At 42.1% G+C, this 23,957-nt stretch overlaps 2 protein-coding genes across 3 annotated transcripts in view; one reads left to right on the top strand and one right to left on the bottom strand.

The window, feature by feature from the left end:
- LOC132400657 (CYFIP-related Rac1 interactor A) overlaps window positions 1-23,957 on the bottom strand; it is a 227,018-nt gene that overhangs the window by 137,447 nt on the left and 65,614 nt on the right. Inside the window, exon 1 of one of the 2 annotated variants that reach the window (XM_059981862.1) lies at window positions 22,596-22,768. The exons of the other annotated variant lie outside the window; for it this stretch is intronic. The gene's annotated coding sequence lies outside the window, so the exon portion shown is untranslated. Of the gene's footprint in view, window positions 1-22,595; window positions 22,769-23,957 lie in introns of those variants that run through there. 2 annotated transcript variants of the gene reach the window in all.
- LOC132400289 (general transcription factor II-I repeat domain-containing protein 2-like) lies at window positions 2,903-4,155 on the top strand. Its single transcript, XM_059981256.1, has 2 exons — window positions 2,903-3,866; window positions 3,952-4,155. The coding sequence occupies exon 1, from the start codon at window positions 3,260-3,262 to the stop codon at window positions 3,860-3,862; it is 603 nt and encodes a 200-aa protein (XP_059837239.1). The 5' UTR covers window positions 2,903-3,259; the 3' UTR covers window positions 3,863-3,866; window positions 3,952-4,155.

Below are 23,957 nucleotides of genomic sequence, written 5' to 3'. Positions count from 1 at the left end.
ATAATGAGGAAGGTTGTCAAAGGCTACTGAAGGATATAGGTCAGATAGAAAGTTGGGCACAGTGCCAGAAGATGGAATTTGCAACGTAATGCAATTTAAGTTGTTATGGTACGGCAACAAAAAATATAGAAATGAGACAGGTTTTTTTTTTAAATAAATAAATAAAACATGTATTAAACACTGCTCAATAAGGAAACCAAAAGTAAATGAACGACCAAGTTAACCAGAAGTTAACAGCTCTACGGCAATTCGAATAGTTCTTAAAGTGATAAATGCAAACACAGTTCTAAAAGTGATAAATGCAGAAGTCCAGATGATTTACACATTCAGTAAGGAGAGACTTTCCTGAAGTAACAAATTCCTCAACGACATGACATTACTGCTGATCCCAGCCGAAAAATGCCTTGCCCGAAGGATTTACGTTGAAGGAAATAAAAATGGCTTATAAGCATTGACCTTTCCTTGGCGAACGCTGTGTCCCATCCTTTCTGCTCTTACAGCAGGGATAATCTCGGATGCAGATTACTATCTCTTTGAACAAAGATTAAGTAAGTTCGATCCTGTATTACCACCGACAACACCAACTTTTCTCGATCTTTCGGGTTTTCCATACTTCGGTAAATTCTTCACTCTCTAACTGGACTAAACTGGCAGCGTTGCGAAACTGCCGGCAATAACCTTTGAGACTTAAGGCAATAAGTAAAACTCCACTTTAAAACAAAACTGCGTCATGAGACGAACACGCAGCATAAAGGAGTCACTGACGAATTAAACCACAAACTGACCTGCATCACAGCAAGGCTTTCCCCTTTTATACCTGTTGAAACAGGCCATCATGTGACCTCACACTGGTGGGAAATTACTTCACCCCATCATCACAAGACCATTACATCATGCTCATAAGACAGACACGAGATACACAAGGGGTATGTAACAAAGTCAAACAGGGGTAGGACATACACAATAAATGGCAGGGCATTAAGGGATGTTGATGAACCATGTGCTTCGGTTCCATAGTTCCCTGAAGGTGGCAACACAGGTAGATAAGGTGGTGACGGTGGCAGACAGCATGCTGGCTTTCAGAAATCCAGGTATAGGATTCAAGGCTCCTGATGAAGGGTTTCGGCCCGAAACGTCGTCACTACCTCCTCCCATAGATGCTGTCTGGCCTGTTGAGTTCTGCCAGCATTTTGTGTTTTTATAGGATTCAAGGGTTGGAATATTATGTTGCTACTTCACAAAACACTACCTAGGTTGCACTCAGAGTATTGTGTCCAATCTGTTGCCACACTGTAGGAAGGTTGTAGTTAGGGTCAATGGAGGTTTTTCCAGGATGTTCAAGCAACACACACAAAATGCTGGTGGAACGCAGCGGGCCAGGCAGCATCTATAGGGAGGAGTACAGTTGACGTTTCAGGCCGAGACCCTTGGTCACACCCTTGTGTGGCTCAAATGTTACATGCCACTTGTCAGCCCAAGCCTGGGTATCATCTAGGTCCTGAGGAGTCATGAATGGTGCAAAACATTGTGCAGTCATCTGCGAACATCCCCAAAAATGACCTTATGATGGAAGGAAGGTCATTAATGAAGCAGCTGAAGATGGTTGGTCCTAGGACACTTCCTGAATTGACACTTGCCTGAATTGAATTGCTTTAGTTATGGCGAGAAACTGAATATTTTCTGTCTGTCTTTATTTATTTAAAGATTTAGTGCAGAATAGGCCTTTACGGTTCATTGAGCAGCACTGACAAACAACCCCCAACTTACCACTGATTTACCCCTAGCCTAATCACGAGACAATTTACAATGACCAATTAACCTACTAACCGGCATGTCTTTAGATTGTGGGAGGAAACCAGAGGACCCGAAAAAAAACCACGCATTCGACTGGGAGGTAGTACAAACTCCTTATAGATGACGTGGGAACTGAACTACCAACACAGACACCCTGAGCTGCAATAGCGTCACACTAACTGCTACGCTGCAGTGGCACCCTGGGCATAGCCTGGGCTTGTCTTACCCGAATGAAGACGACCAATGGGTGATTTGATAGAAGTATGTAAAATTGAAAGGGGCATTGACTTATGCTGTGACTCACAAAGCAACCTCCATTGTAAATTGGGGGAACACTTCATCTAGCATCTCCGCTCTCTTTGCCAAAAGCAGAACATCCTGGTGACCCAACATTTTAATTCCGATTCCAATTCTCCTTCTGATCTGTCGGTCCATAGCCTTCACTTGTGCCATGATGAGGCCACTCTTTGAGTGGAGGACCAACACATATTCCATCTGGGTAGCTTCTAAGCTGATGGCATGAAAGGCCAGGCAGCATCTACAGGGAGAAGCACTGTCAACGTTTCAGGTGGAGACCCGTTGTCAGGACTAACTTAAAGGAAAGATAGTAAAAGATTTTAAAGTAGTGGGGGGGAGGGGGAAGTGCAAAATGATAGGAGAAGGCTGGAGGGGGTGGGATGAAGCTTAGAGCTGGAAAGGTGATTGGTGAAAGTGATACAGAGCTGGAGAAGGGAAAGGATCATGGGACGGGAGGCCTCAGGAGAAAGAAAGGTGGGGGGAGCACCAGAGGGAGATGGAGAACAGACAGAGTGATGGGCAGAGAGAGAGAGAAAAAAACAAACAACTAAATATTGTCAGGGATGGGGTAAGAAGGGGAGGAGGGGCATTAACGGAAGTTAGAGAAGTCAATGTTCATCCCACTAAGGAGCACCATGCCACTATCTCCTATACCGGGGGTCGGCAACCTGCGGCTCCCGAGCCATTTGTGGCTCTTTCACCTCTGTGCTGCGGCTCCCTGTGGCTTTGGGAAATAATTGGTCAGTATTTAATTAAAATGTATTTTATGTTAGTTTGTTAGCTTTTGAAATGTAATTATGGTGATCTTGTACAACCTAAGTGTAGCGACACATTTCCTGCCACATCATAAAACGGCTCACAATTAGCCAGCATTCCGGCTAAGGGAGATAGCCTACGGGGGTTTGTGAGTACGCGTCTTTTGCAGCATCTGCGTCCATGGGGGCTGGGTTGAGGGAAGCTGAAAAGCAAGGCTGTTTAGTTCGAATAAAGCTATCTTTGACTGCAGTTTACTGACACCGCTACAACGTGTTTTTATCGCTGGCTGTCCAGACGGAAGGTGCTGAAACGCTTTGTCGCGTGTCTGGAAGAAGTGAAAACTTTCCTGGGCAGCAAAGGGCTCACCTTTCCTGAGCTGGAACAGCCAGAGTGGCTGGAAAAGCTACACTTCATGGTAGACATGACAGCGCACCTGAACACGCTGAACACAGCTCTTCAGGGGAAAGGACGTACAGCCCTGCACATGTTGGAGGATGTTTTGGCATTCGAGCGCAAGTTGACAGTGCTTGCCAGAGATTTACAGAAAGGCACTTTGTCTCACTTCCCCAATTTGAGAGAGTTCAAACAAGGTCACGACATGATAATTTCGGAGTATTTACATTCTGCAATCATCGCAATGCAAACATCGTTTGGGAAACGCTTCTGTGAGTTCAGAGAGGAAAAAAACACATTATCCTTCCCGGTCACTCCCTTAAGCATCGATCCTTCCCTACTGAATACGACTGCATTGGCAGGTGTGAGTCAACCTGATCTTGAGATGGAACTGGCCGACATAGCCGACAAAGACATATGGGTGTCCAAGTTTAGACGCTTGACAGCAGACCTTGAAGATGTTGCCCGTCAGAAGGCCGTTCTTGCTCAGAAACACAAATGGAGTGATATTGAAAACCTCACAGATGACAGCTTGCGATCCTGTGTAAAGATGAAGGTGACATCATACAGCCCTGATGTGCAGACGCTGTGCGCTGAGGTCCAGGAGCAGAAATCCCATTAACCAAGTATGATAAATATTTTAATTGCCTATTATTTTACTCATATTCATATTTTTTCATTGTTCAGTGAAATAGTCCTTTCATTTTTCAGGATGACAGCTGGCTGACGTTATTTTTGGTTTGCTGCTGGCGGAAAATTTAAGTTCGGCGTTTTTCATAAATACAAGAAGGACTCAAATAGACATTGAGTATTTTACTTAAAAGTAACTTTCAACCCAACGTCTTTTTTTCGGAGTTCAAAATGTTTTTGTTGCATGCAGAAATGTAATTTCGTTTTCTCTGCAGGAGTTCATCAATTTCATAAATGCAACACATTATAGTTTGTTTATACATAGCATAAAGGCAAAAAAAACGTTGTATGCAGTGTTATTTCATTTTAAATGTCAAACGGGTTTTGCGGCTCCCAGTGTTTTCTTTTCTGTGGGAAACGGGTCCAAGTGGCTCTTTCAGTGGTAAAGGTTGCTGACCCCTGTCCTATACCATCACCAACCTTATCAGCTCTGGGGATCTCCCATCCACTGCCACCAACCTCATTGTTCTCACACCCCGCACTTCCCGTTTCTACCTCCTACCCAAGATCTACAAACCTGCCTATCCAGGTAGAACTATTGCCTCAGCTTGCTCCTGCCCCACCAAACTCATTTCTGCATACCTCAACACTGTTTTATCCCCACTTGTTCAATCTCTTCCCACCTATGTTCGTGACACTTCTCACCACCTTTTTACTCCGGCATCATCCCCTTTCCTTTCCAGTTCTGAAGAAGTGTCTTGGCCCAAAATATTGAAATTTTTTCAATGATTTTAAGTTCCCTGGCCCCCACCACCTTAATTTCACCATGGACATCCAGTCCCTATATACCTCCACCCCCCACCAGGATGGTCTCAAAGCTCTTCACTTCTTTTTGGATTCCAGACCTAACCAATTCCCCTCTACCACCACTCTCCTCTGTCTAGCGAAATTAGTTCTTACTCTCAACAATTTCTCCTTTGGCTCCTCCCACTTCCTCCAGACCAAGGGTGTAGCCATGGGCACCCGTATGGGTCCCAGTTATGCCTGCCTTTTTGTTGGCTTTGTGGAACAGTCCATGTTCCAAGTCTATATGGGTATCCGTCCCCCTCTTTTCCTTTGCTACATCGACGACTGCATTGGCGCAGCCTCTTGCACACATGCTGAGCTCGTTGACTTCATTAACTTTGCCTCCAACTTTCACCCTGCCCTCAAATTTACCTGGTCCATTCTGACACCTCCCTCCCCTTTCTTGATCTTTCTGTCTCCATCTCTGGAGATGGCTTATCTACTGATATCTACTATAAGTCTACAGACTCTCACAGCTACCTGGACTATTCCTCTTCCCACTCTGTCTCTTGCAAAAATGCTGTCCCCTTCTCACAATTCCTCCATCTCCGCCGCATCTGCTCTCAGGATGAGGCTTTTCATTCCATGATGAAGGAGATGTCTTCCTTTTTTTAAACAAAGGGGCTTCCCTTCTTCCACCATTAACTCTGCTCTCAAATGCATCTCTTCCATTTCCCGCACATCTGCCCTCACCCCATCCGTCCGCCACCCCACTCTGGATAGGGTTCCCCTTATCCTCACCTACCACCCCACCAGACTCCAGGTCCAATGTATAATTCTCCATAACTTCTGCCACCTCCAATGGGATCCCACTACCAAGCACATCTTTCCCTCCCCCCTTTCTGCTTTCCGCAGGGACTCCCTTGTCCACTCGTTCCCCCCCATCCCTTCCCACCGATCTCCCTCCTGGCATTTATCCTTATAAGCGGAACAAGTGCTACACCTGCCCTTACACTTCCTCCCTCACCACCATTCAGGACCCCAGACAGTCCTTCCAGGTGAGGCAACACTTCACCTGTGAGTCGGCTGGTGTGGTATACTGCGTCCGCTGCTCCCGGTACGGCCTTTTATATATTGGTGAGACCCAACACAGACTGGGAGACGGTTTCGCTGAACACCTACGCTCGGTCCGCCAGAGAAAGCAGGATCTCCCAGTGGCCACACATTTTAATTCCACGTCCCATTTCCATTCTGATATGTCTATCCATGGTCTCCTTTACTGTCAAGATGAAGCCACACTCAGGTTGGAGCAACAACACCTTATATACCGGCTGGGTAGCCTCCAACCTGATGGCATGAACATTGACTTCTCTAACTTCCATTAATGCCCCTCCTCCCCTTCTTACCCCATCCCTGACAATATTTAGTTGTTTGTTATTTTTCTCTCTCTCTGCCCATCACTCTGCTTGTTCTCCATCTCCCTCTGGTGCTCCCCCCTCCCCCTTTCTTTCTCTCAAGGCCTCCTGTCCCATGATCCTTTCCCTTCGCCAGTTCTGTATCACTTTCACCAATCACCTTTCCAGCTCTTAGCTTCACCCCACCCCCTCCAGTCTTCTCCTATCATTTTGCACTTCCCCCTCCCCCTACTATTTTCAAATCTCTTACCATCTTTCCTTTCAGTTAGTCCTGATGAAGGGTCTCAGCCCGAAACCTCGACAGTGCTTCTCCCTATAGATGCTGCCTGGCCTGCTGTGTTTCACCAGCATTGTGTGTGTGTTGTTTGAATTTCCAGCATCTGCAGATTTCCTCGGGCATGAATATCAATTTCTCTTTCAGATTAAAAAAAAATTCCCTCACCCTCCCCTCTTCCTCTATTCCCCACTCTGGCCTCTTGCCAGTTGCCTGTCACCTTCCCCTGGTGCCCCTTCTCATTCCCTTTCTACTATGGTCCACTCTTCTCTCCTATCAGATTCCTTCATCTCCCGCCCTTTACCTTTCCCACCCGCCTGGCTTCACCTACCACTTTCTAGCTATCCTTCTTTGCCTCCCCCCACCTTTTTATTCTGGCATCTTCCCTTTTCCTTTCCAGTTCTGAAGAAGTGTCTTGGCCCAAAACATTGACTTTTTTTTCATTTTTGCATATTGCGTTGGATTTCTAGCATCTGCAGAATTTCTTGTGCTTATAAACAGGAACATAAGACCCTTTCTTACCATTCAACCCACCTGCCCCTTTTACCTCCAGAGTAGGCTGCCTCTGGACCTCCAGAATTTGGCCCAACCTCTCAGACATCAGGCCCAGATTCAAGATTCAATCTTCGGGCATCTACCATTTGACTTGCTGACTTCGACCTTCAGCTTTGTATTTTGGACTTCACCAACCTTTGGGCATTGACGTCAGAACTCTTTGATCACAGTCTGACCTTCAGGCCTGACCTCAGGGCTCACTGATCATGGGTTTGACCTTTGAGCCTTGACCTTCTGCTTTGCCTTCTGGACTTCACCGATCTCCAGGCATTGACTCTTTGATCAAGGTTTGACCTTCAGGCCTGATCGGAGTACTCGCTAGTCATGGGTTTCACCTTTGTACTTTGCCCCAGGGCTCACAGGGGATGTGGAATCACAGGCCCTTGTGACTCCTGTGGTATGGAACTCTCATTCAGCAATCACAGTATCCTTAGACATTTTTTCAAATATACACTTTAAAAATTTAACTCCACTGTTTCTCACAAATATATCGAAAACATTAGTTTCTTAAGACAAAAATTATAGTGTTTGCCTATGCTTCAAGTAACAGTATAAACTTGTGAAGCCTTAGTTTTCTCCCTTTATCATCTTTTATTTTGAACTATATAGTCAGCAGTCCTCCTGCATTTCCTATCCTTCTACTGATGGACTTCCCAATAGGAATAGCAAAATGCCGGGGAACCTTGGCTTTTTCTCCCCAAGGGCAACTACAGAAGACTAATACTGAGTTAGCTTCTGCTCTGACAGGCATTTTCAATCCCTTCTCTGCTTTCAACAGACTCCACCATTCTTATGTTCACCACAAATAACGTGCAGGTCATTCTCTGTGTAAAGGTGAGCTTATTTCATAACGTTGTTTAATGATACAAGCCACTTATTGCCAGAAAGACGACGATTAGTCCATGTTGGCAGCACCACCTCTAATTCCTTTACACTGAGCACCGGCACCTCTCAGGGCTATGTGCTCAGCACGCTGCTGTTCACACTGCTGACGCACAAATGCACTGCTAGATCCAGTTCAAACTGAATCAGCTTTGCTGATGACACAACAGTGGTTGGCTCAACAATGACGATGAGACAGTGTACAGAGAGGAGGTAGTGAGCTAGTAGAATGGTGTGAGCCCAACTTCAGTCTCAACGTGGACAAGACTAAAGAGATGATTGAGGACTTTAGAAAGATGCAGTCTGATCTCTTCTCGCTGCACATTAAGGGTTTCTATCTGGAGAGAGTTAGGAGCATCAAGTTTCACAGCAAGTACATTTTAGATGATCACATCTAGTCCCTCAATCCACATCTTTAATTAGGAAAGCACAGCATCTCCACTTCCTGAGGAGACTGAGGCAAGAGAGCCCCCCCCCACCCCCTGAAATTCTAACCAGTTTTTACAGGAGCACGCTCAAGAGTGCCTTGGCCAGCTGCATCGCTGTCTGGCATTAGAACTGCAAAGCATCTGATGGCAGGGCCCTACAAAGGATTGCAAGGACTGACGGAGTCCCTCTTTCACCCATCCCAGATAATTATCAGGTACACAAGGTCCTTAGCATCGTGAAGGATCTCTCTCATCCACCCAACAATCTCTCTGACCCCCTACTATCAGGCAGGAGGTACCATAGCATTAGGACACAAACTGTTAGGATGGAAAACAGCTTCTTCCCCAGGCCATAAAGCTACTAAACTTACTGCCAACCACCCAAGCCTCCTCAGATATGAAGTGCCAGTGGCGCAAAACTATTTACTTTTTAAAGTGTCATAAACACAACTTATTATTGGTTAATTTATTTGTGCGTTGTGTGTGAGTGATATGGACTGTGCTGTGCACCCTGACCTGGAGGAACATTGTTTCATTTGATAGTATACATATACACAGTGGAAGGACTATAAACTTGAGCTTAAACTTGAGTTTTAAAACAATGACTCATAAGGGGCAGCAGTGGTCTAGGGGAAAATCTCACAAATGAACTGAAAACAGTGTAAACAGTGTGTGTTGCTTGGATTTGCAGCATCTACAGATTTTCTTTTTTTTTTAGCAGTGAACAGTATCATGACGGAACAAGGTGTTCAGTATTATCTTCCAAGAGTAGGTGCCAGGACTACCATTCTTATTCGATATCGACAACTGTATATATACGTCAATCTTCAAGTTTTAGAACAGTACAGCAGTGGACTGGCTACTTAGTGCATGGTGCTGTTCCAATCTTGATGTCAATTTATACTAAATGTCCTCCTCCTGTGTATCATCCCTTCATATTTCCATGTCTAATATGATTTTGATATCCAAAATGAAACTCAGCAATGCAGCACACAAGACAACAGGAGCAAGAACAAGTACCAGGACCCTTGAGTCTGCACCACTATTCAGTCTGAGCGTGGTTAATCTCTGTTGCCCTCAAATCCTCTTCTGTGCCAGTTCCTTATAACCCCAGTTCCGCAGTCATTGAAGTATTCATCCAGCTCTACTTTAAATATAATGATTTGGAATCCATCAATTAGGAGGATTGTAAAAGATTTCAGGAAGACAGGGATTGAAGGACAGCATAAAATTGGAAATATGTAGACATCCATTCTGGTAGCAAAACAAAGAGGATTTGAATAAATTAATAGAGCAGCTTTAAAGGGGACATAGAAATGGAGACAGCTGTAAATTAATCTGAGATAAAACTTAGACAGCCAAGATAAAACTTGCATAACGAGTTATTATTACCTGGAATGCATTACCTGACAATAATAAAAACAGAACCATCAATAACTTCGAAAGGTAATTGGATATGTGGTCATGAACATCTGCTCAATTATGCACAGCTCTTTAAATTGCTACCATAGGTATGTTGGGTCAGACGCCTACTTTCTGTGCTGCATCAGTATATGACTCCAGGCACAGTTTGACCAGATCAGTTTCACCATTTACTCAACAAGGTTTGCATTTCCCCTTGGTCACTGCACTTCTTTCTCATGAGTGAGATACATTCATTGGTTGATTTTATAACATCAGTCTTGCACTTAACATGAGTAAGTCCAAGGAACAGATCATGGACTTCTGGAAGGTGAAGTCAAGCAAACACTCATGAGGGGTCTTTGGTACAAAAAGTAGTTCCTAAGTGCCACCAATCAAAGCCTTATCCTGAGCCTAGCACACAGATGATGAAGACTTTCTAGTTTCTTTTTAAATTTTTGTTTTTTTTTTAATTGAATTTTCAAATAGGTTACAGAAAGAAAAAAAATTGTCAACCCTTCCCCCCAAACATATCCCTATAGAAAAAAAAGAGAAGAAAAAAGAGAAAGAAAGAATGCCTGGATATCGGAAGATTCCCACATGCTCCATGGAGTTCATAATAGCTTTAATATGTATATTTAATTCTTTCCCCAGATAACCAATAATTTTATCTTCGGAGCACCTATATATTTAATCCTATCTTTCGTAAATAAGGGCGCCAAATTTTCAGAAATATTTCATATTTATCTCTTAAATTATAAGTAACTTTTTCAAGTGGAATGCAGCTAAAAATTTTATTCTTCCAACAATCTATACTATATCTATATGATAAAATAAATACAATAAATGTTTGACTAAGATTAGTACAATATAACTTTTTACATCAAATATATATTATACCACAAAAAATAAATAGATTAAACTCAAATTTATCTGATCAATGTTTTTGATGTAATCAAGAAATTGGTGCTTTTTTACACTCTACTTGGTCTTGTTTTAAAATTCAACCTTTTTGGACAAATTTAAGAGTTTTACTGGAACAAATTATTGGAATACAACTTACACATAATCCAACATTATTTTTACTAGGTTATATTGAAGGGATAAAATTGAAATCCAAATTGAATATATATCAGAAAGAATTTATAAAAATTGCATTGGCAGAAGCCAAAAAGGCTACTGCAGTTACTTGGAAATCGGATTTATACTTAAGTATAGATCATTGGACTTTCTAGTTTCTTAAAAAGTTAAGAAGATACAGCTTGTCAGTGAAGACTCTGACAAACTTTTGCAGGGAAAAGCATTCCCTGCAGGGTAAAAATAGAATATGAGAGTACGCTAGCCAATAATATATAAGAGGATACCAAAAGCTTTGTTGCAAAGTTTGCAGATGATATGAAGATAGGTGGAAAGGCAGGTAGTTTTGAGATAGTAGAGAAGCCACAGAAGGATTTAGATAAGGAGAATGGGCAAAGAAATGGCAGCTGGAATACAGTGCCAGGAAGTGCATGATCATACACTTCGTTCAAAGAAGTGAAAGGGTTGACTATTTTCTAAATGGAGAGAAATATAAAACCTGAGATGCAAAGGGACTTGGGAATTTGGTAAATGGTAGGGCATTGAGGAATGCAGCATTGGTGAGCCAAATTTGGAGTATTGTGTACAGTTCTGGTCACTGAATTATAGGAAAGATGTCAACAAATTAGAGAGAGTACAAAGGAGATTTACTAGAATGTTACCTGGGTTTCAGCACCTAAGTTACAGGGAAAGGTTGAACAAGTTAGGTCTTTACTCTTTGGAGCGTAGAAGGTTGAGGGGGGACTTGATAGGGGCATTTAAAATTATGAGGGGGATACGTGGATAGGCTTTTTCCATTGAGAGTAGGGAAAATTCAAACAAGAGGACATGAGTTGAGAGTTAAGGGGCAAAAGTTTAGGGGTAACACAAGGGGCAACTTCTTTACTCAGAGAGTGGTAGCTGTATGGAATGCATTTCCAGTAGAAGTGGTAGAGGCAGGTTCGATTTTGTCATTTAAAAAAAATTGGTTAGGTATATGGACAGGAAAGTAATGGAGGGTTATGGGCTGAGTGCAGGTAGGTGGGATTAGGTGAGAGTAAGCCTTCGGCACGGACTAAAAGGGCCAAGATGGCCTGGTTCCGTGCTGTAATTGTTATATGGAATCCTTGTATAGGATTTTCTAAAGGTTAATTTGTAGGTTTAGTCTGTGGTGAGGAAAGCAAATGTAATGTTAGCATTCACTTCAAAGGACTAGAACATGGTCCGAGGTCCTCCGATTTCCCAGGGTCCTCGAGCTGGGCGGTGAAGGGGAAGGAGAAGGTTGAATTGCGTGATGGCAGCTTACTTGACACACCAGCAGAAAGTGCTTCGGCTTTACAAACGGGCTCTGCGCCATTTGGAGTCCTGGTGCATCTTCAGGGACAAATATCGTTTTTATGCCTGCATACTGCGAGCAAGATTTGATGAGCATCGTGATGAGAAAAAAAAAAAAAAAAAAAAAAAAAAAAAAAAAAAAAAAAAAAAAAAAAAAAAAAGGACTAGAACATAAGAGCAAGAATGTGATGTTGAGACTTTATAAAGCACTGGTGAGGCCTCACCTGGAGTATTGTGAGCAGGCTTGAGATCTTTATCTTAGAAAGGATGAGCTGAAACTGGAAAGGGTTCAAAATGATTCCAGGATTAAATGGCTTGACATTGAAGAGAGTCCGATAGCTCTGGGTCTCTATGTGCTGGAATTCAGATGAATGAAGGATAAGATCATTGAAACCTATCGAATCATGAAAGGCTTTGATAGAGTGGATGTGGAGAGGATGACTCCTATGGTGGGAGAGTCCAAGACCAGAGGACACAGCCTCAGAAAGAGGGGCATCCTATTAGAATGGAAATGAGAAGGAATTTCTTTTGCCACAGAGTGGTGAATCTGTGGCACTTTTTGCTACAGGCAGCTGTGGAGGCCGTCTCCATGTCTATTTAAGGCAGAGGTTTATAGATTCTTGATTGGTCAAGACATGAAGGAATACGGGGAGAAGGCAGGAGACGGGCTGAGAGGAAAACGAAATCACCCATGATGAAATGGCAGAGCAGACTCGATGGGCCAAATGGCCTAATTCTGCTCCTGTATCTTCTGGTCATATTCTGACTGCTAGTATGGAAACTCCAATGCACAAGAGCTACTGAGTAGTGGACTCAGCCGGTTCTATCAAGTCAAGTCAAGTCAACTTTTATTGTCATTTCGACCATACCTGCTGGTACAGTGCATAGTAAAAATGAGACAACGTTTTTCAGGACCATGGTTTACATGACACAGTACAAAAAACTAGACTGAACTACATAATTAAAAAAAACAGAGAAAACACTAGACTACAGACCTACACTGGACTGCATAAAGTGCACAAAAACAGTGCAGGCATTACAATAAATAATAAACAGGACAACAGGGCAGTAAGGTGTCAGACCAGGCTTCGGGTATTAAGGAGTCCGATAGCTTGGGGGAAGAAACTGTTACATAGTCTGGTCGTGAGAGCCTGAATGCTTCAGAGCCTTTTCCCAGACGGCAGGAGGGAGAAGATATTGTATGAGGGGTGCATGGGGTCCTTCATAATCCTGTTTCCTTTGTGGATGCAGTGTGTAGTGTAAATGTCCGTGATGGCGGGAAGAGAGAACCCGATGATCTTCTCAGCTGACTTCACTATCAGCTGCAGGGTCTTGTGATCCGAGATGGTGCAATTTCCGAACCAGGCAGTGATGCAGCTGCTCAGGATGCTCTCGATACAACTCCTGCAGAACGTGATGAGGATGGGGGGGTGAGAGATGGACTTTCATCAGCCTTCGCAAAAAAGTAGAGATGCTGCTGGGCTTTCTTTGCTATGGAGCTGCTGTTGAGGGACCAGGTGAGATTCTCCTTCAGGTGAACACCAGGAAATTTGGTGCTATCAGCAAGGATATCTACAAGAGCTCGGGTAAGCAACATCCATCATAAGAACCCACACCATTTAGGCCATGCTCGCTGCTCAATATTACCATTGGTCAGAGGGTACAAGAGCCTGATGCACCACAACTCAAAGTTCAACAGCAGCTTCTTCCCCACAGCCATCAATTTCTTCAACTGACCTGGAAAACTCCTTAATTCTACCTTGGAGTATTGTTCTTCCCCTCTCGCTCTCAAATCTTGCATTAGTGTTGTTAGGTTTATGTTATTATTTATTTTGCTCAGATGTTTAACTTATACAAAATTTAAGTTAATTTCAGTTTATCTGAACCTATGTTTGTCCTCATCTACTAATGTACCATGCTGCTAATTTTCATTGCATTTATACTTTGGGTCCATATGCCCATGGCAACAATACATCTGATGGTAATGGTGGAGAGCATTCTAACTGGTTCAATCACCATCTGATATGGAGGGGCCATTGCACAGGATTGGGAAAAAACTGCAGAGTTATTAACTCAGCCAGCTCCATCATGGGCACAACCTCTCTACCATCGAGAACACCTTCAAAAGAGGACACCTCAAAATGGTGGCAAACTTCATTAAGTACACCGCCCCACCAGCTAGGACATACTCTCTACTTAATACTACCATCAGAGAGGAGGTACAGGAGCCTGTAGTGTCCTAGCTTCTTCCCCTTCAGCATCAGACAGCTGAACAGGCAATGAAGCCATGGACACTTATTTGTGCAGTACTTCAGTTAAAAACTTTAATGTATATTTCTTCCTGTAATTTATAGTACACTTTATGCACTGCACAGTACTGCTGCTGCTGCAAAGCCACAAATTTCACGTCAAATAAGGCAGTGATAAGAAACTAGAATCTGATTCTGAACTTGAACTTCATCAAGCAGAGTTTCACTAGTTATCCATGTTACAAGTGTCAGGTCCAAGCACTAGATGGAAGTGACAAGGCCCTAGAGAATGTAGGCGAGCATAGCCTTAATGTTGACCTGGAGCCCAACTCCAAAGGGAGCTTCGTTCAAGATATTAAAAATATTAAGGAATCCTTCAACTAAAATTCTGAGCACTTCTGACCATTGGTACAAGAATCAGCGGCTCAAATCTTCGGAAAACTTGAGCAACAAAAATTGCTTTACCCTATTTGGTCCAAGTTATAGGGAAGCAGCCAACGACCACAACGGCTGCTCATTTCCTTTACAAAAAGCTGAATTAAGCCTTGCACACATAGTCCATCCCAATTCGCCCACATTATAATACCTATGTCCAAAAATAGCTAAAAGAATACATCTTAAAAAAAGAAATCCTTTTCAACTTCCTGCTGAAATGTGAGTTTCCATGACAACCTGCTAGAGGGAACTATACTCTACATGAGCTGTGTGGGTGTAGATGCAATGGAGCACGTGTAGGATGAGAATGGGAGAAACCTTTTTTTTTTAAATTTGTCAGCTAAAATCTTTATACCTAATATTAAAACCATGGATTTTCTAATCAAATATTCTATTAATAATATTTTATGCAACAAATGATGTCAACCATGCATACCGCTATTTACTAGTACACTTTGCCATTCATGGGTATGTGCTGTCATATTATTGTGCATTTTAAAATGCCTCCCACATATAAAGCATTTAAACTCCAAATCTGGCTTGACCTCACCTACACAATTCAGAAGCATCTTCATGGATTCCTTGCAATACTTTATTCAACCTCAACTGAAAACAAAAGTATTAGAATTCTGTGTATTGTGGTTTACTTAAGATAAGCAAAAAAAAAGCAGCCAACTAAATTACATTATATAAATGGATTTCTCCTGAGGTGTAGGTTTTTTTCAAAACGAAAGTTAATTTGCTTTGGAGCAAAAATCTATGCAATGATCACTCTCAATTGCCCAGTTCAGTAAAAGCATGGTAACTACCTAATCAAAACCATATTTCTGCCATAAAGGAATTATGTTGAAATAAATTTGTTTAACTATTTCAGTAAAAGTAGCATTCATCTTGCAAAAAATCCTACCCAAGTTGTATAGCATTATATTCTGTGTTTTTAGGTAGAAACAAGCTCAATGAATTCATCTCAGCACAACTCACCAACTTAATGGGAAACAGGCGTGCCTGGCTTACTGGATATTGATAATGAGGAACTGAAGATGCTGTAGTCTGTGACCACATTGCCCATTCTACATCGCTAAAGAGTAAAACAGCAGAGAAAAAATCTCCCTGTACTGGAACAGTAAAACATCAACAAATAATACATTTTAGTTGTGGTTAAAAAGAACACACCAACATCTACAAAAAGACACGTCAATTTATAGAACACCTTCAGTGTAACCATGAATCTGGAAAAGTTATAGCAGGATCTGTTCTGGCTTGTTCACCACTATTATACCCTGAAACTGGCAGCAGCTTTGGTATTTTTGCATGTGTATAACTGAACGTGGAAATCTTTAGCTGACATCAGTGATCCAGCCGTGCTCCACATGCTGCACGACAATCAAGCAAATATGTTCCAAAGACAAAAGTACAAGGGAGCCAGGCTCAATGTGGGCAATGAGCCATATCAGCTATCTATTCATTCACAAATCTCAATGGTTTGCCACCTGACTAACATTAGGTGATGTTTACCACATTCCCTTGAAACTCACCAGGACCGGTTTCCCGTGCTCCCTTTAAATTACTTGGTTGACTGGAACATTATTTCACTGTTTTACATCTAAAAAAGTATTACAAGCATTTTTCCAAATTCCCTCACTGACGCAAAATATTTGTATTAATAATAAAGTAAAGGGCAATCTGCATGCATAGCGGTTCTTTAGAACAGGATCAGGTATCTTGATGCTGTATTTAATTAAAGGCCAAAAACAAGGCCTTTCCCAAAACAATAGTAAACGCTCAACTAAAATGAAAATTCATGTTTATTAGAAGATTTGCATTAATTTGCCATTCTGTGTTCATCAACGCAGTATCACACAAAAGTGGGTGGGGTGGTGGAAGAGAGGGAGAGAGGAACAAGGACGGGCAGAGGGAAAGGTAGAAAGCCCCATGCAAATCTTGTGATGTTAACAACAGTAACAGAATTTCCTGGAATCTTTGTGAATTACTGGTAAAGGAGTGAAGAACCTTTCAGGTTTGCAGTTAAGGCAGAAAGCTGAAATAATCAAAGCAAACTTCACTGCATGAAATAGCTGACAAATTTTAATACACACCAAATAATTCTGATCAGTTAAGAATAGTTTCTTAACTGGTTTCTATATTGCGAGGGGCTCCAGGTCTCTTAAAAAAAACTGGCTCCATTGCAATAGCGGATGCAGGTGTTTTATTAAGTGCTCCCAATTTTTCACCCTCCTTTGTTTTGAAAAAAATGACACCCCAGGAGAAATCCATTTATGTAATTTAGTTGGCATTTTTTTTTGCAATCTTAAGTGACATCAGTAATTCACAATATATATACTCTCTCTCTCAAATACTCACAATGTAATATTTATGCAGATCAATGGTATTTAATTCTTTCTCCAAATTAATTTACAAAAACCTACAAGTAGGATCTATCCAATAACACCCTGAGGACTATACTGAGCCCCATTTTGTCCATGGTATGCCCCGTCTGCACACTGTGCACATTCAGTTTCTCATGAATTACACTAGCATGAAAGTAGTGCCTCGATTTTGCCGAACCGTACCTGGAACCGCCAAACCACAAATAAATGAGCAGGCGAACAACAAACACAACTCATTTAAACATTCCTGTATTAATAGCTTCAACTTTCAAACCCAGAATGTGTTTGTATATGATAATTCGGGGTTGTAAAATTATTGCAGTGCTGCTCAAGGCCAGTGACAGAGTCCTCTGTCACAATATAGACATAAATGGAAGATGTGAATTAACTGTAGCCTTGCTGATTGTGGCACAGATTAGAGGTTCTCATCCTTGAATACAAGTGGGAAAGATATCTTTTTAGCGTTACAACGAACACTTTTAAGGAAAAAGGGGACATGTTTCAGTGAGTAATTGTAGCAAGTCCTATAGTGTAAAGACGTGGAGCTTGCACTCAGTGTCAGTAAGACCAAGGAACGGATTTTAGACTCCAGCAAGGGGAACGCAGTTTCAAGATCCTGGGTGTCAAAATCTCTGAGGATCTATCCTGGGCCCAAAATACAAAGAAGGAATGACAGTAGCTCCATTTCATTAGGAGTTTATGGAAAATTGACACCAAAGACACCTGCAAATTGAATTTAATTGAATTGACTTTATTACTTACATCCTTCATATATACATGAGGAGTAAAAATCTTTATGTTACCTCTCCGTCTAAATGTGCAATTTTTAGTAACTTATAATAAACAGTATATACAACAGGACAATCAATATGACTTAGAAATACAGTTGTGTCAGCATGAGTTAAGCAGACTGATGGCCTGGTGGAAGAAGCTGTCCTGGAGCCTGTTGGTCCTGGCTTTTATGCTGCGGTACCGTTTCCCGGATGGTAGCAGCTGAAACAGTTTGTAGTTGGGATGACTTGGGTGCCCAGTGATCCTTTTTACTCACCAGTCTTTGTAAATATCCTGAATAGTGGGAAGTTTACAACTACAGATGCACTGGACAGTCCACACCACTCTCTGTGGAGTCCTGCGATTAAGGGAGGTACAGTTTCCGTACCAAGCAGTGACACAGCCAGTCAGGATGCTCTCAATTGTGCTCCTGTAGAAATTTCTTAGGATTTGGGGGCCCACACCGAACTTCCTCAACCATCTGAGGTGGGAGCAGAACTGTGCCTTTATCACCACACAGCCGGCAGCACAGACCGTGTGAAATCCTTGGTGATGTTTAATGCCGAGGAACTTAAAGCTGTTCACCCTCTCAGCCCAGATCTACTGATGTCAATAGGGGCTAGTCTGTCCCCATTCCTGCTGTGTTTTTGCAACATTGAGGGAGAGGTTGTTTTCTTGTCACCACTGTGTCAGGGTGATGACTTCTTCTCTGTAGGCTATGGGTGGTGACACAGTCATGGATATACAGAGAGTAAAGGAGGGGGCTTAGTACACAGCGCTGAGGGGCACCTGTGTTGAGGGTCAGGGGGAAGAGGTGAGGGAGCCCACTCTTACCACCTGCTGGCGATCTGACAGGGAGTCCAGAATCCAGCTACACGAGGCAGGGTGAAGGCCGAGGTCTCTGAGCTTCTAGTCGAGCCTGTAAGGAATTATGGCGTGAGTGCTGAACTGTAGTCAAAGAACAGCATTCTGACATAAGCATCCCTCCTCTCCAGATGTGCAAGGATGGTATGTAGAGCTGTGTCTATTGCATCATCTGCCGATCGGTTGTGTTGGTAGGTGAATTGTAGGGGGTCCAGTGTGGGTGGCAGCATGCTGCAGGTGTAATCCTTGACCAGCCTCTCAAAGGATTTGCTCATTTTTGAGGTGAGTGCGACAGGATGCCAATCATTCAGATTTGTTACCTTGGTCTTTATAGGTACAAGAACAATGGTGGATGTTTTGATGCAGGAGGGCACTTTATACTGCGAGATGGAGAGATTATAAATGTCAGTTGTGCCACTCACACTCTCAGTACCCGCCACTTCCGAGGTAGCGGCGGTGTAGCAGGTGAGCCTCCCATTGATCGGGCAAGCAGGGGAACCCAACGTAGACAAGGTGGCACGTGGTAGATAAATGCCGTCTTCCCATTGTTCAGAAGAGTCTGTCTATCGTATCTGATGTGAATTTCAGCTACTTGAACAAGAAATGTGAAGGAAATTAACAATACATTCTACACTTGGAATGGAGCTCGCAACACAGCTGCCACACAGGGCGCCATCTTTGAAATTTCTACAGATGTACCACGGACAGCATTCTAACCAGTTGCACCACTGGCTGGTACGGAGTCGCCACTGCACAGGTCAGGAAAAAGCTGCAGAAAATTGTAAACTCTACCAGCTCTATCATCGGCACTAGCCTTCCCAGCAACCAGAACACCTTCAAAAGGCGATGCCTTACAAAAATAGCATCCATCATTAAGCACTCACATCACCCAGGACATGCCCTTTTCTCAGTGCTACTGTCATGGAGGAGGTACAGAAGCCAGTAGGCACACAACGTTTCAGGAACATCTTCTTCCCCTCTACCATCAGATTTCTGAATGGACAATGAACCCTTAAACACCGCCTCTGTATTCTGTTTCTTCTCTTTCCTCACTATTTATTTCATTTAATTTTCATTTTTATTCCAAAATACTTATTGTGTAATTGATAAGTTTTTATTATGGATTGCAACGTTCTGCTGCTGCAAAACAACACATTTCATGACATGTGCCGATGATATAAAACTTGTTTCTGGAATTCCCTGCCTTATTGTCATTAAAAAATCTAGCTGACAGCAAAAAATTCAACAATTACAGTTTTGAGAATAATCTCAAATCTTACCACTTTATTATTTCTTCTACTTCCTTATTTCTATAAACAGCAATAAAACTAAAAGTTCTTAGAATAAAGAGGAACTAGAAAACAAAACAGAAGCTTTTGTCGTTTAAATTTTCCCTTCAGCATCCAAAGCAGAAAAATCCTAAATATTTCTCAGTAGCAATAGAACAGCTGACACTGCATTGCTCACATCTGCTTTCAATATTTATAAGGTTCCCATGTTACTGCATTTATTAAGGTGGGAAATAAATATGAAACACATCAATCATGGATGTAATGAAGAATGCTGAGATGTTCCAAATAATCAGTTAAAGGGACAGCTTAAGAAAATAGCCAAGCCCTCTACTAAATCCCAGCATCTTATCAGAAGCAACCACATGACAATAAAAAAAATCAGGCTATTTAATTTAACTGAAGCAGAAAAGTGATATTTGATTCCAACCACTCTTTTGATAACACCAAACTAAATAAACTTAAAAACCATATGCATCTGCTCCATCAAGCTCAATGGGATTTTTAAAATACATTTGTAATCTTTAGTTTTTCATGATGTAGAATATTCAATTAAACAAACATTTATTAAAACTGCCAGCAATTATCACTGTTGGCAAACTTTGCAGAATGGAGTATTTTCAGTTTTTATGCCAAAATGACAATTTAATTTCAAAATAAATTAAAATGGTAATGAAAAGGAGAGGTCATGCAGTATCTGACACTAACATCATTGTCTGACAGATCTCCAAAACAACTCAAGTATTGAATGTTTGTGAATTCCCCCAGAGTTAACAAACTGAGCTCGTGCCAGTCAATAGTGAGCCCTATTAGTTAAGCTGATGTCATGCACATTCCTTGTTATGAGATCACAAAGGCTACTTCAACAGATCCATCTTGAGCGGGGAGGGTGGCTAATCTCCTTCAAAATTTCTCATACACTCACTTGTCTTGCCAATATATAAATATGCTACTTTGTGATATTGTGTAAATAAAATGCAAGTAATATTTGAGTAATCTTGTGTGTGTCTATATCCTTGTTCATTTAAATAATTCATTATGGGTTGTATGTATAAATATGTGAATTGTATATGTCATCATACTACCAAATGATATGTGCATGCCTTGTTAAAGTAAACTTGAAATTAAACACTCATCTCGGACTCCTATGTCTTCTTTTGAATTAGTTTAATGTGCTGAAATACAGAACGAGGATGGCTAATGAAAACCAAGTACTAATTTTGTCGAGTGCATTGGGTTTAAAGGCAGACAGTTTGCTTTGAAGTTTGACTGCTCCAACAAAACCAGCAGAAATGAGCTTTGCTGATATTAGCAAAGTACTGCAGGAACATTTGGAACCGTAGCCAATGCTGATTGCAGTATGTTTTAGATTTCATAAGCAGAAACAAAAAGGAGAGTCTATTTCACATACATGGCTAAATGGAAGAGATAATCTGAGCATTGTCATTTTGGTGATGGGCTTAATGATACACTAAGAGATTGTTTTGTTTTTTGTGGACTCTTAGAAGAAACTGCTAACTAAAGCACAACTTGATAAGAGCAGTTGAAATTGTTGCTTCAGTGGAAATTATAGACAAATGCAAATGAGTTGCAGTCAGCAATGAAAGTGAGAGTTCATAAGTTAGCAACATCTAAACAGAAACTGGACTGGCTGAACAAATTGTGAACCAATTGAACCAATGCAGGTTTAGGGATGAAACTTGCTGAAAATGCAACAAAATAAGTCATATACTTTACCCTTGGAAAAGGAAGTACCAGAAAAAATTACTAAAAAATGACATATTCTCCATAACACAAATCGGCAGTCTCCCTATTACAGCACAGATGATCTAAAAAGAAACCAGAAAAAAAAACAACACTGCCTCAGGTCTACACAGCCACCCAAAAGGGTTGAAATGTGAAAAGGAACTCCAGTTCCCCATTTATACCAGTGCTGAGATGAACTTGACCTTAATATAGATTGCCTTATTTGGGAGTTGAGAGTTCTTGTACCACTCAAGCTATATTGTTGGAGGAACACATCTAGGTGTGGTTAAAATGAAAACATTAGCTTGAATCTTTGTCTGGTGGCCTGGGTAGATCAACAGATTGAACAGCTTGCCATGTACTGTTTGGGAAGCCAAGAGCAGTGCCTCTCCATCCCTGGGAATGGCCCGCATTGGCCTGGCAGAGGATTCACGTGGATTTTGTCAAACTATTTGTGGGCACAAATTTTTTGGTAGTAACTGATGCAACTACAAAGTGGCCAGAAGTGTTCCCAATAGCCACCACTACTGCCTCGCTCACTGTTGATGAACTGAGAAGCCTATTTACAAGGACTGGTGTTCCAGAACACTTAGTGACAATGGACCACAGTTTTGGGGGGGGGGGGGAAGAGGAGACAGTTCCCAACATTCCTAAAAATTAACGGAATAATACCTATTACATTTTTATCATACTACCCAGATACAAATGACTTGGTGGAAAAGTTCGTCCAGGGTCTAAAAAATGCACTGCAAGCAATGTCAGCAGAACATGCTACACTAACACTGAACCAGAAGCTTTCCAATATCCTCTTTGCATATCGTAATATAACACACTCCACAATCAACAACTCACCAGCTATGCTGTCCCTGGGTCATCCCTTGTGTTCGTGCTTGGACCTCCTTAAACCCAATCTCAGGAGGATGCAGGACAAACAGCTGAGACAAGTAAGAGTGTGAGTGTGAGAGTGTGAGTGTGAGTGTAAGTGTGAGTGTGAGTGTGAGTGTGAGTGAGAGTGTGAGTGTGAGAGAGAGTGTGTGAGAGAGAGTGTGTGAGAGAGAGTGTGTGAGAGAGTGTGTGAGAGAGAGAGAGAGAGAGTCTATCTACAACATAAATACATAAACTGCATACATAATTACACTGCCATGTCACACGTGCGTGTCTCAATTAAACTCAAAGTTAGACCTTCAGACTCCTTCTTCCTTTGAATTAGTTTAATGTTTTAAAGTTACAAAACATAATAGGTGACTAGCAAACATGAGGAAATCTGCAGATGCTGGAAATTCAAACAACACACACAAAATGCTGGTGGAACACAGCAGGCCAGGCAGCATCAATAAGGAGAAGCACTGTCGACGTTTTGGGCCGAGACCCTTCGTCAGGACTAACCGAAAGGAAAGATAGTAAGAGATTTTAAAGTAGTGGAGGGAGGGGGAAATGTGAAATGATAGGAGAAGACCGGAGGGGGTGGGATGCTAGTGACATTTCTCACAATTTGAATTTTTTCAGTGATTTTAAGTTCCCTGGCCCCCACTGCCTTATTTTCACCATGAAAGTCCAGTCCCTAAATACCTCCATCTTCCACCAGGATGGTCTTAAAGTTCTTCGCTTCTTTTTGGATTCCAGACCTAACCAATTCCCCTCTACCACCACTCTCCTCTGTCTAACGAAATTAGTTCTTACTCCCAATAATTTCTCCTTTGGCTCCTCCCACTTCCTCTAAACCAAGGGTGTAGCTATGGGCACCCGTATGGGTCCCAGTTATGCCTGCCTTTTTGTTGGCTTTGTAAAACAGTCCATGTTCCAAGTCTATACGGGTATCCGTCCCCCTCTTTTCCTTCGCTACATCGACGACTGCATTGGCGCAGCCTCCTGCACGCATGCTGAGCTCGTTGACTTCATTAACTTTGCCTCCAACTTTCACCCAGCCCTCAAATTTACCTGGTCCATTTCCGACACCTCCCTCCCTTATCTTGATCTTTCTGTCTCCATCTCTGGAGATGGCTTATCTACTGTAAGCCTACAGACTCTCACAGCTACCTGGACTATTCCTCTTCCCGCCCTGTCTCTTGCAAAAATGCTATCCCCTTCTCACAATTCCTCCGTCTCCGCCGCATCTGCTCTCAGGATGAGGCTTTTCATTCCAGGACGAAGGAGATGTCTTTTTTTTTTAAACAAAGGGGCTTCCCTTCTTCCCCCATCAACTCTGCTCTCAAA

The sequence above is a fragment of the Hypanus sabinus genome, chromosome 10 (genome assembly GCF_030144855.1).
Source record: "Hypanus sabinus isolate sHypSab1 chromosome 10, sHypSab1.hap1, whole genome shotgun sequence".
Classification (NCBI taxonomy): domain Eukaryota; kingdom Metazoa; phylum Chordata; class Chondrichthyes; order Myliobatiformes; family Dasyatidae; genus Hypanus; species Hypanus sabinus.
Note: the sequence above shows the minus strand (reverse complement) of the source record. Positions and strands in the feature narration are given on the sequence as shown.

Coding starts and splice junctions, on each gene's coding strand:
- LOC132400289 (XM_059981256.1), top strand. CDS start 3,260: ATGGTAGACATGACAGCGCACCTGAACACGCTGAACACAGCTCTTCAG.